This window comes from Pollicipes pollicipes, unplaced genomic scaffold (assembly GCF_011947565.3).
Source record: "Pollicipes pollicipes isolate AB1234 unplaced genomic scaffold, Ppol_2.1 Scaffold_6138;HRSCAF=7277_pilon_pilon_pilon, whole genome shotgun sequence".
In the NCBI taxonomy this organism is placed as follows: domain Eukaryota; kingdom Metazoa; phylum Arthropoda; class Thecostraca; order Pollicipedomorpha; family Pollicipedidae; genus Pollicipes; species Pollicipes pollicipes.
The window spans coordinates 26,351,068-26,362,726 of NW_023596818.1; the positions used below are offsets into that span (position 1 = coordinate 26,351,068).

The window sequence follows — 11,659 nt, forward strand, 5'->3', positions numbered from 1 at the left end:
ATGAAGCCGGCCCGAGGGCGGAGATGGAGAACTGCAGGGACTGCAGGGATGGGGACTGGGGACTGGGGACTGGGGACTAGGGACTAGGGACTGAGGACTGGGAGACTGGGGACTGGGAGACTGGGGACTGAAAGCTGGCGTTTGGGCAATGGGGGCTAAAGGCTGGATGATGGGACTGAGCGGCAGACTGAGGGGGCTCGGACTGAGGAAGGAGGGACCCGTGATGAGCGCGTCATGGATTGCAGGATTGCAAAGGCGGAGCGACCGGCAGACGGCCTGGTGCCCAATCGGCTGAATGATGAAGAAAACAGCCAACTGATGCTAATCTAATAAGCAGGGAACAGATGCACTCATCTCGCAAATAACCGAAACCCAAGAAGTCCGGAAAACAGCAGCGAACAAGTTGACATTTCCAAAACAAGACAACTGCTAATTGAACACAGCAGCAGCTCATGAAACGGCCAGCGGCGCTCCATCCAGAGCTCGATTGCCTGCCAGACGGCTGCCGACATTGCCAGCTCGCCGGCCACCGACCGTGCTGGCAGCGGTCGTGCCGGCCGCTGCTAACGTGCCAGCACGCTTAACGGCTCCTAATTACCTCAAAACTACACCGTCCGCTCTTTACGGCCGGTTTTATTGCAGTGTGATCACCGCACGTGAAGTGTTTGGCGCAGCCCCGACAAATTAGTATTACATTTATTACATAAAGTTGTTTGGCACATGGGGAGGCGGCGCGACCGACGCTGCATGCTGGCAGACATGCGGCGCCGGTCGTCACGCAGGGACGCATCAGTCGGCGGCAGGGTCGGCACGGCCGGTCATCGAGCGCCGATGCCGACGCTGCGTCGCCGCCGACGGAGCGACGGTCGATCTGCGATGGCGCGTCTTGATGGCGATGACCGTCATTGACGCGCTCGTGGTGCAGTTGACGGGCGAATAAATGTCATGGGCTGGTGGAGCGCGTGCTGATAATGTTGAGAGGTGCTTGAGGAGGCTTAGTGGTGAGCGAAATTCTCAGCGCCGCGACGGCCTGCTGGTGGTTGAAATGCAAACGGCATGCTTGCGGTCGCCTTATGCACGGCGTTTCCGGACAGGACGCTTCCTTTGCGGCGATTCCTGAAGCGATTTATTGATGGCATTACTTGCAAATGGTCGCAGGTAATGCGAGATACAAAAGCAATAATGTGCTGCCATTTTGTTTAAGCCTCGTTGACTGCAGACGGCCCTGCGAAACATGCTGGCTCGAATGCTGAACTGTGAGGGAGAATGCCCGGAGTTAAGTTTTCTGTGAAGAGCGAAGATGCTAAAGGCAGATAAAATCCCCGAGACGTGACAGTAGATCCCGCGCATCCGTCCTGTTCTCTTGTTTAGCGGTTTACAGTGGCTCGCTGAACCAAATGCGATAAGCTAACTCCATATCTACGACGTCAAGTACACTGCCAGCTGCCCTTCTAGACGAGAACCTCGCCAGCGTCCTGACTTCCACGCAACTGGCACCACACATGTCTGAGATCCGCCGGCCGGCGCCGGGCGGTCGTCAGCAGGCGTCGGCTCAGCGGCCGGCCGGGCGCCCTCTCAGCGCCGCCGCCTCTTCAGCCGACCCCGGTCCGGCCGTGTCCAGCGTCGTCCGTCCGCTCCAGCCAGTTTTTACCCCGCCCCTGAGTGGACTGGACGGATCGCTTTTTCGCCGGTCGCCCCCGCCAGCCAGGCGCCAACCGTCAGCCTAATAGAACTAATAAAATCCAACTTATGTCCACGGGAATGATATAACTGTCGACTTCTTGTGTGCCGAGGATGAGCATGATTGACGAGAGCGCGGTGGGAAGGAACCGGGCCATTCAATGCGGGTTCAACCTTGCCACCGTTACGACCTGGTCCGGCTCTGAACGCTGGGATCTCTTCGGCACAACGCCATCCCTCCTGGTCGAAATGATAAGTCGAGGGCCAGTGACTTCTTTTTTAAGCAGACTTCGTGGAGATCTCATACGTGTCCTTTCTCTTCCCATTGCCGATGGGGCTCCATTTCGCGACTTGGCTTTTTTGCAACTATCCGCATGAATTTCCTTTCAAATTTCTGCCACATGTCCTCCGCACTGACTGCCAACTTGCAAAACAGGACGGACGACTGTATCGACGTCGACGCATAGTTTACCACAAAGATCCACTCCTTTCTAATGGACCCCGTGCGCTCTTACAGCGAAGTGGACTATCAGTCCCCGCGACAGTGATGGATGTTCGACTCCGCCACCACCCCCGTCTATGGAACTCGGTTCACGGCCGGGGCACAGCTGATTGACAGAATCGCCGAACGGCTTCCGGGGCACAGCGCACGAGGGCGTCACTTCGTCCTGCAACCGATATGAGTTCATGTACCGGCCGTGGCCGAGGTGCACGGACGCTTATCGTCTCGAGCGGCCATCTGTAACTGTCTGAATGACAAAGCGTGGGGCTTATTTATAGACGCAATGAGGGCCCGCGCGAAGGAAAAGCGTGCTGGGCCTAAAAGTGGTTGAGATGAGCTAGATCCTGGAGGAGATCGGTCGTGGATGGACGTCGGGAAGCGGCAGTTGACCGGCGGCAACTGTGGGGCGGATGATGTTTGTCCGTTATTAAGCACAGCCGGGTGATTGCGTCGTTTGCCTTCTGCGGCATGAAGATGGTCATGCTTGATCTCCCGCCTCCATGCGGACTGTGCTCCTCCAGAAAGTACACCGCTTGAAGAGGCTGGGCGGTTAGACATGCTGTGGATGAAATGTCCGACCGATATCCGGCAGAGGCCCCCAAATAGTGGTCCGCCGACCAGCGACTAGGCAGCAGTGATGAAGCACTCAGCTGTCGGCCAGCGGCGGCAGCCAGCCGGAAGTCTTTTAGCGCAGTGAGCAAGCCAGAAAACCTCTACCCAGCTAGAGTTCCGGCAGCGGGTGACCAGCTAACCGACGGCCAACCCAGCCGCTAGCCAACCAGCAACGGCCGACTCAGCGGCGAGCTCGCTAGCGGGCCAGGCCAACCAGCCAACAGCTGTCAGCCAGCGTGGTCAGCCGGGCGGCGGCCAGCCAGCGCCGGTCAGCGCGGGAGGCCTGCCGAGCCACCAGCCGAGTGACAGCACCCAGCTGAGGCGACGGGAGCGCCGCTGCCTCCCGGCCTCCCGGCCTCCCGCCCGGGGTTGGCGGCCGGGCCGGCCGTCACAGTTCCTCCCGTCTGATTAACGCCAGCTCGTCGCCGGCCGGCACGGTGTATTAGCTCCCGCGATGGATCGCCGTGCAGGGATGGCCCCGCTTCATTAGAGGCGACTCAGATCGCCAGGACCCGCGCTCGGGACAGCTCGGGAGGGTCACGGCCACCGGCGTCGCCTCCGGTTGGGGAAACTTGGGTCACGGCGTCTCACGCGGCTTCACGCCAGAGGGGGAGCGCAAGTCGGGCGGATCTGCAAGACGTGAGCAGCATCTAAGGTCTGAAAGGTGTCGGGATAAGAATGGTATGCAGCAGTGCGGCAGAAACTAGGCTCATAACATGGATCATCGACATTCTAAAGTGAGTTGTGAGCATTCGAATGCATTCCTGAGTACTGCATTTGGAACAAACGGGCCCCGGCTGCTTCTCCTCGGATGCCAACTTCTAACGCACCCCGAATCCATTTCCGGCGGGCTGAAATCCGGTCTGGTCCCATCCTCACTGGACCGGGCCCGGCTAGGTCGGATTCTTGCCTTGCCCCGGACCCGCCGGGCTCCCGCCTGCATGACCTTAATCGTGCGGACTTCTGACTGTCCGCCACTGCTTGGGTCGGATTCCCGTTCTGGCCCGGCTGGGACTCGCCGGACAACCCTGCCCAGCCCGGGCATCCCGCCTGCCCGAACCTCCCCCGTCCGGACTCCGGACTCTCCGCCGTCCAGTGTCCCGGGCCGGATTCCTGGCCGGATTCGGACATGACGCACACCAGAGCTGCGCCAGCCGGTAGAGCTCGGATTTACGGCCCATAATTGAGCCTGATCTCGCGCGATATGTCGGCCCCGGCTGGCGCGTGCATAAACCAAGCAGCGGGACCTCCGTCGGCCAGATAAGCCGGCGGTGACGAACGGTCTGAGAGGGTGGGCAGCAGGCGTGCGCTGACTTACACACCCCACCGGGCTTCAGTCAGAGGGCAGGACTGGGGTGGCTGGGAGGGGTGGGCAGCAGGCGTGCGCTGAATCTACACCCCACGGGCTTCAGTCAGAGGGCTGGACTGGGTGGCTGAGAGGGGTGGGCAGCAGGCGCATGCTGGTCCACAACCCACCGGGATTCAGTCAGAGAGCTGCCACTGGGTGGCTGGAAAGGGTGGGCAGCAGGTGTGTGCTGATCTACACCCCACCGGGCTTCAGCCAGAGGGCTGGACTGGGTGACTGGACGGGCCGGGTGGTGAACGTTTGCCGAATTACGCTCAAACAGGCTTCATTCATGTCAATTGAGAAAAAAGAAAAGCCCACCCAATAGAGTTTCATAAGCAATCAGCCTGACACGGCAGCAGGCAATGCACAACATGGTGTGTGATGCACACGATGATGAAGCTGACTGCTAAAAGACATTTAACTGTTTTGCGGCAGACGCAATTGCAAGACGCTAATTACTGATTAGCATACAAATGTATCTCGTCAACTGCAGCCAATTCAGCCTCGTCGTCCCGCCTGCAGTCACGAGAGGAACGTTGTAGGGCTGTGCAGTGTTATTCTCAGGGAATCAACGTCTGAATCGCGTTTTCATTAGCTCACTTCACATCGTGAGAAGGGGCATATGTTAGGTAGATACGGTCCCGTCTTGATCGCCGATGTTGTATGACCTGTTCACATTAAGGCGCCCTCACGAAACACCTCACTAGTCGTCCTCCCTGCCGCAGGTACGGGTGCGCCCTACGATCTGGCGGCGAGAAGAAGAAAAGCCACTCGCGAGTCCACGGGGCACGCTGAAGGCGTGGCTGAACGAGCACAAGAAGAACCCGTATCCGACCAAGGGCGAGAAGATCATGCTGGCCATCATCACCAAGATGACGCTGACGCAGGTCTCCACGTGGTTCGCCACGCCCGGCGAAGACTGAAGAAGGAGAACAAGATGGACCTGGGAGGCCGAAGAACAAGACGGAGTCGGACGAGGAGGCAGACGACAATGCCGCGGAGAAGGACAAGACGGACAAGGACGAAACGGACGGGTGAAAAAGGTCAGACCATGACAGGTTCGGTCATCTAATTGATGGCCGAACCTGCCGGAATCTGTCATGGACCGGCCTTTGTTCCCAATGAGACGGGCATGAGATCCGCAGCGCCAAGCTTGATGCTGCCTTCCTCGCATTCGCCAGCCGCCTCACATTGGGCCGTGGTTTGCATGACTTTCGTGAAGGCGCTGTAAAATGCTTGGTTCTTGCGGTGCGCTAACTTTGCATTTCATTCTCTTCTGTTGGATTTTTCAATGAATCGTTGATCAATTATCTATCAATTTAGTTTATTCATTTGATGTTCATGCGCTCGATGTTTTGCATCCCCAAATGTGTTTCGGCTTTAAGAGTATCATAACAACTTTGACATCATTGCTATGTTTTCGATCCCCTCAGAAAAAGGCACGCTGTATTATTCCAAGTAGCCCAAAACGTATCAGACTATAAGAAACCCACCGTTTTTGGTAACTAATAGAGCGCGCAGTCCACACACACATAAAATTCGCAATAGCTTGCAGCTAGTTGCTCAAACTGTAACTTATCTAATCGCGTAACTGATCGGGATATTCATGTCGCATCGTCACCATTCCAGAGTCACCGCTGAGCAACGCCGCGAGCGAAGCTTGTCGCGCTGGCCCGGGCCGAGGGTCAAGTCGGGAGACGCTCTCGCCGGGCGGCGACTGGAAGGACAAGCCGCTCGACGACTGCAGCGACCCGCAGAAGCCCAAGATCTGGTCGCTGGCCGATACGGCCGTCTGCAAGACGCCGCCGCCGCCGCCGGGCCACGGCTGGCCGGCCGAGCGGCTGCCGGCACACACCGCAGCCACCACCTTTCCCGCTGCCGCCACCCATCGCGCCCGGCGCCGCGCCCTTCTCCCGCTACTCGCCACCAGGCGCAGGCGCAGGCGCAGGCGCAGGCGTCGCCGGTCGCCGCCGCCTCGGCCGCCTACCACCACAGCTCAGGCAGCGGCGGCGGCGGAGGCGGAGGAGGCTACGCCAGCGCGGCGGCCGGCGGCGGCGGCTACGGCGGCATGGTAGCGCCGCCGCCGCCCAGCCTGCCGGCCGCCGGCGGCTCGTACAGCGACGCGCCCGACCGACACCCCGCCGCAGACGCCGCCCAGCCTCAAGCTTGGCCAGATGAGCTCGCTGAGCAAGCTGGCGCACCTCAACAGCGGCGCCATGGGCTACGGCGGTCCCTACCCGGGCTCGTCGCTGGGCTCGACCCGTCCGTCGACGCTGGAGCGGCGCCCGGACGTGTACCAGACGCAGCTGTCGGCCCAGCAGCAGCACCACCTCCAGCAGCACCAGCAGCAGCAGCAGCACGTGCAGCAGAGTCAGCAGACGGCGCGACAACAGATGCCTGTGGAGATGGCCTCATACGCCGCCGCATACAAAGAGTGAGTGTCCCGCGATAGGGTAGGAATCAGCTCTCTCGACATCAATCAGCGGCAGGTGGGACAAATTGCACCAGTTTTTGCCCAGCTGGCAGGCGTTTCATCAAGGTGGCCAGATAGCGAACGAGCGGGCGCAGGGTGGTCCCTTGTACCGCTTGTCACGTCCCACTTGTTTTTGCCCAGCCTTTTCCACTACTTCTAATTGATCTGCCGCATTTTGCACGGCTACCCGAGCAGAAAACTTTGACCCACCTGGCCCAGCCCACCTCAAAAAAACCGCTCTCGAGTGGTTCGGTTGTGCACCAGACTGGACAGGTCTAATGTCTATATCAGTCGAGTCGCAAAAATGCCACCTTGTAATGCGCTCACATACATCATGTGCGCGATTTCCTCGGATTACGTCAGTACCGCGGCGGCGGTTCCCAAGGTAGGCCGGCTTCACTGCGAGGAAGTCAGGCCGGGTCTCACCCGTCCGGGACATTCCGCCCCGGCTCCGGTGTCAACCGCAGCAGCGACGGTCGCTGAGACAGCCTCAGCTCCGCCTGGGACGCCCCACACAGCACCTGGTACACTTTCAGGCGCTGCAAAGGACGCGCTGTTACACGTGATCTCACGGCACCGCAAATTCAAGGCTAGTGTCACGACACCGCTCGGGCAGCGGAGCGAGGGACAAATCTGACGCAACCCCAGCGTGTCACCGGGCTCGGGTGTGAAGACGGCCCGCTTGACGAGCGGGCACGATAAGCAGGCTACCGACCCAACACCGTCAAACAGCGCCGCATTCGCGGTTGGCAATCGGGTGCAGAGCCCAAATGGGGAGAGCTGCATCGCAGTACCGGCAAAGGCGTCGCCTCCTGCCGACGGAATGCGCCCGCGTCCGTCCTCAGCGGCTCCGCATTCATCTGCGTGTCGCGGGGCGGGGGTGAGACGCCTAAGGCCTGCTCCTTTAGAGGATGTCCCTGGTAGCCTGCCCACCGCCAGGCGTCCCCGCCTCGGCGCCTCCAGACCTGCTCGACCAGACCACCCCTCGACCTCGACCTGCCGCCACCAGACTTGCTTCAGATGTCATCTCTGCGTGCGTGCGTCCCGCTCTCGGCCTCCTCGGCGGGCGCACGACAGGCGCTCTATCTACCGCAAGAATGCTGTCCAGGGCGTCTCAGTCACGCCAGGACCACATTAGCATTCCGGCCGCCGGGCCCGCGGACACCTGTGTCGTCGCGCCGGGCGGGGGCGGCCACAGCACCGCGCAGTCGCAGGCCCTGACTCGGCGCGGGGGCGGAGCTCTCCACTGGGGGTCGGGTCATGGTATGCTGGGGGTCGCAACATGGTGTCAGACTGAAACACGACCTCGGGTCGTGTCAGGGTGTTAGGTTATGGTGGGTCGTTGAGTCGCAGGATGGGGTCAAATGAGACAAGGACGTCGGACCCTGGCAGGTGTTGTGGAGGGCTGTCAGGTAATGATTGAGTGTCATGTTCTGGCACAACGTCACGGGCGCTGGCATCATGTCTCGGTACCAAATCAACGGTAGGATGGAAAGCAACGACAGGGTATTTGGCTACGATAAGACGTCCGATTTCATCGAGGTGTTGAGCTCTAGCCCGATTTCAGGCTGCAAGATGTCAGCCACTGGCTGGATATCGGGTCACGGTGCACTGTCAGCCACGGCGATGCTTCAGGTCATTGACGTGAGATGAGGTACCACCGCAGACCACATTTCACCCCATATCACCACACGTGACACAGGTCACGTGACACAGGTCACGTGGGTCAACATGTCACGAAAGGTAACTGGCTATGGTGCAGCACAGATCAACACGGGCAACAGCTCACACAGGTTGTCATGCCCATCCCGGGCGCAAGTCGGTCCATGTCCCATGGGGTGGCTTGGGGACTGACCTGGCACAGACCACCAGCAACACGGCAGCACACGCCACTTCACTGCATCGTGATGCTGCGCCGCTGTGACAGGCCACGTCGGACGAAAGTGTCGAATCACGACCTTTTGACGTTGATTCTTGAGGCCATTCCCAAGCCTCGCAGATGGCAATTCGAGAAATCCTGATAACGTACACGTACATGCACACAGACACACACACAAACACACAGACACACACACACACACACACACACACCACACACACACACACACACACACACCACACACACACACACACACACACACACCACACACACCACACACACACACACACACACACACACACACACACACACACACACACACACACACACACACACACACACATATATATATATATATATATATATATATATATATATATATATATATATATATATATATGTGTGTGTGTGTGTGTGTGTGTGTGTGTGTGTGTGTGTGTGTGTGTGTGTGTGGTGTGTGTGTGTGTGTGTGTGTGTGGCCATACCTACAGCAGTGGTCAAACAAACAATAGCAGCAGCCGCTTCGATGCTGTGCATCGTTAGATTGTTCGTTTGCACGGTTCGTGTGCGGTAATTGTCACTCAGATCCCGTTGGGGGCAGCTGAGGTGCTAATTGGAGGACGGGGATAGCCAGCGCTGGCTGCAACAATCACTGCAATCTATGATACGCATTGCAGGTGCAGGTGGTGGTGGATAGGTGGGGAGATGTATACATATGTGGCGCGTGAACAAACCAAAATGAACGCTCAGAGGACGTTCGGTAGTGAAGGTAGTCAAAATAGTGAGATACAAACGCATAGATGGCTGCGGGGCGAGGTCGTCAGTGATTCTATCCTTTCCCCTCCAAAAACTCTTACCTGCGTGCACCTTTGATCTCTCATGGGTTACGGCCGAAGCATCCAATGACTGCAGTACAGCGAGCTACAAAAGCAGGATAAAAAAGGTGTTGAACGTTAATATTCGGAGCTTTGCTTATTCACCCACTGCGCTCCTTGGACGGGCGTATGAGCTCTAATTCTGGCTCGCTCGCCGGTGTTGTTTTAAACCGTAAAAGGCTGGTTATTTATAGACACGTATCGCCAGCCAGGCTATATCGCCCTATCTACTACACAATCTCGCGTCCAGGCAGCGCGTAGGCGAATATCTTACGAACGACTTTCGAATTCCATAATCTGCACCAGATATGCCGGGCCGCCGAAATAATTGAAATCATTATCGCGAAACGCGTCCCACGCGCGAACCAAACTTGGAGCTGGATGACATATTGCGTGCCGTTTACGACGTGCGTGACACGATGGCTGAGATAAGATGTCAACCCAGATTAGCTGACACCTGGATCGGTGCACTTTATTACTGCACATCTTGCGCAACGATGCATACTCGGCGGCATGGCGCCAGCACGCATACAAAGGCGTGAATGTTGGAAGGAAACGGCCGAGCGATACCCGCCCTTCGCTGATGCTATCCGACAGGCATGCGACGTGCCATGCCAAACGACTCGGAGCAAGGGAGGCGGCGCCACGAGCGACAAATTCAGGTCAACACGGTAACACCCGTCTTCAGGGACCCGCTGGCCTTCCTCGGCCGCCGCGATGTGGAAGGGAAGTTTGCGATGTCCTTGCACGGCCTCTCCTGCTGGGTACGCGGATGGCAAGTTGTTCCTGCCATATGGAGCGCTGCGGTGCGCGTTTTTGTTCGTGGAAACAATGACCGAATTCTGCCAGGCGAGAGGGCAGCCTGATCAGCTGCTGCGTTCAGGGACACTCGACCGATGACACAATGACTGATAACCCCCCAGCAACGTCCCTGGCTTCGTGCCTGGCATTCCACACGCTCTTCAGGTTCATGCAGAGGCCTGGGATATTCACGGCCTGCGCCCAGCCGATGTTCTCTCCACCACACGCCAGTTATTCTGTAGCCCGGTGCAGCAGACCGTTCTTGGTTGTCGCCCGGCTTCAATATGAGCAGCACTGCTGCGGCGTTCCAGCCATTCGTTGACAGCGGGAAAGCCTGAGACACGAGCCCGCAGCTGCATTTCAGTTCGATGTGGTTGAGAAACGAGAAAGGAAAGCGAATTAAAGGGCGAGAAGCGGCAAGAAGGCTCCCTCTGTCGTGCGTTTTCTTTCTCTTGTCTTTTCTTTCCGTTCTCCAAAAGTTTCTTCGCCTCAAAGTTTCCAAGCTCCTCTTCCTTTCCAAAAAGAAGGACGCGCGCGGCTGCTGCCTGGCGTGCGGATGCAAACACTGCCTGCTGTGGAACGTTTATTGTGGGAAGTCTGGGAAGTTAACAGAGCCGCGATAGCGCGGCTCTCTTCAGTATTCACATGCTGTTTTGTTCTCCTGCAATCCCTGCCTCGAACCTAGCGAAAGTCAGTTCCTCAGTCAGCTCCCGTCTCTGTCCCATCTTTTTTCCCTGTTCTTTTCCTGTGCCTCTCCGCCCACTCTGTCGTGCCCCCCTGTTCCGTAGTCTTCTCTTTTCGTTCTCTAGACGTCTCTCCGTTTCCAAGCTGTACCTGAGGCCCTTCGCCACTGACATCTCTCCGTCCCCCAGGCGTATATCTCCGTTCCTCAGCCATGCTTTTCCGTTCACCAGTCGTGTATTTACATTCACTAGTCTCGTCTCCCGTTTCAGCGGTAGTTCCGGCTCCGTCCCGCCGGCCGAGTACGTGTCGCCCGTGTGAGGGCGTGACCTCCGGCCCGGCCGGCCGACCTCTGACCTGACTTCCGGTCGGGCACTCCTGCCCACTGAGGTGAGCGGCCGTCTCTCTCCCGGGGACCGCCGGCCGGCCGACCGACACCGCCCGACAGAGCTGGCCGGGTGGTTTGTCAGCTTAACACCCTTCCACGGCACGATGCTGCAGGAAATTAATCCTGCCAATTACTTGGCAAGATCGGCGCGCGATAGCGCCACCACTGTCACCTCGATGTAAGGCCGTACATCACTATCAGAGGCTTAACGACACCAACTTTGTCCAGTGTCACGGGACGCCTGTCCAAAACGACTGGCCTCCGCGTATGATACTTTTTAAGGCCGAGTCAGCATCAGGCTGCGCACTACAAATGACGTCTCCCCGTTTTGTCGACGCTGCCCGCCCGATGCGGTGCTGATACGCCGTCCCATTGTTTGGTCTACTTGTGCAGCAATCGGTGGGCGCAACGCTTATTCTC

The 11,659-nt window shown here is 58.2% G+C and overlaps 1 protein-coding gene across 1 annotated transcript in view; it reads left to right on the forward strand.

The window, feature by feature from the left end:
- The window catches only part of LOC119105514 (homeobox protein caupolican-like), a 30,314-nt gene extending 19,093 nt beyond the window's left edge, over positions 1-11,221 (forward strand). The window contains exons 4-7 of the mRNA XM_037228978.1: positions 4,868-5,054; positions 5,826-5,932; positions 6,290-6,576; positions 11,124-11,221. Coding sequence (XP_037084873.1) covers positions 4,868-5,054; positions 5,826-5,932; positions 6,290-6,576; positions 11,124-11,172 — 630 coding nt within the window. The 3' untranslated portion in view covers positions 11,173-11,221. The remainder of the gene's footprint in view (positions 1-4,867; positions 5,055-5,825; positions 5,933-6,289; positions 6,577-11,123) is intronic.
- The last annotated feature ends 438 nt before the right edge of the window (positions 11,222-11,659 follow it).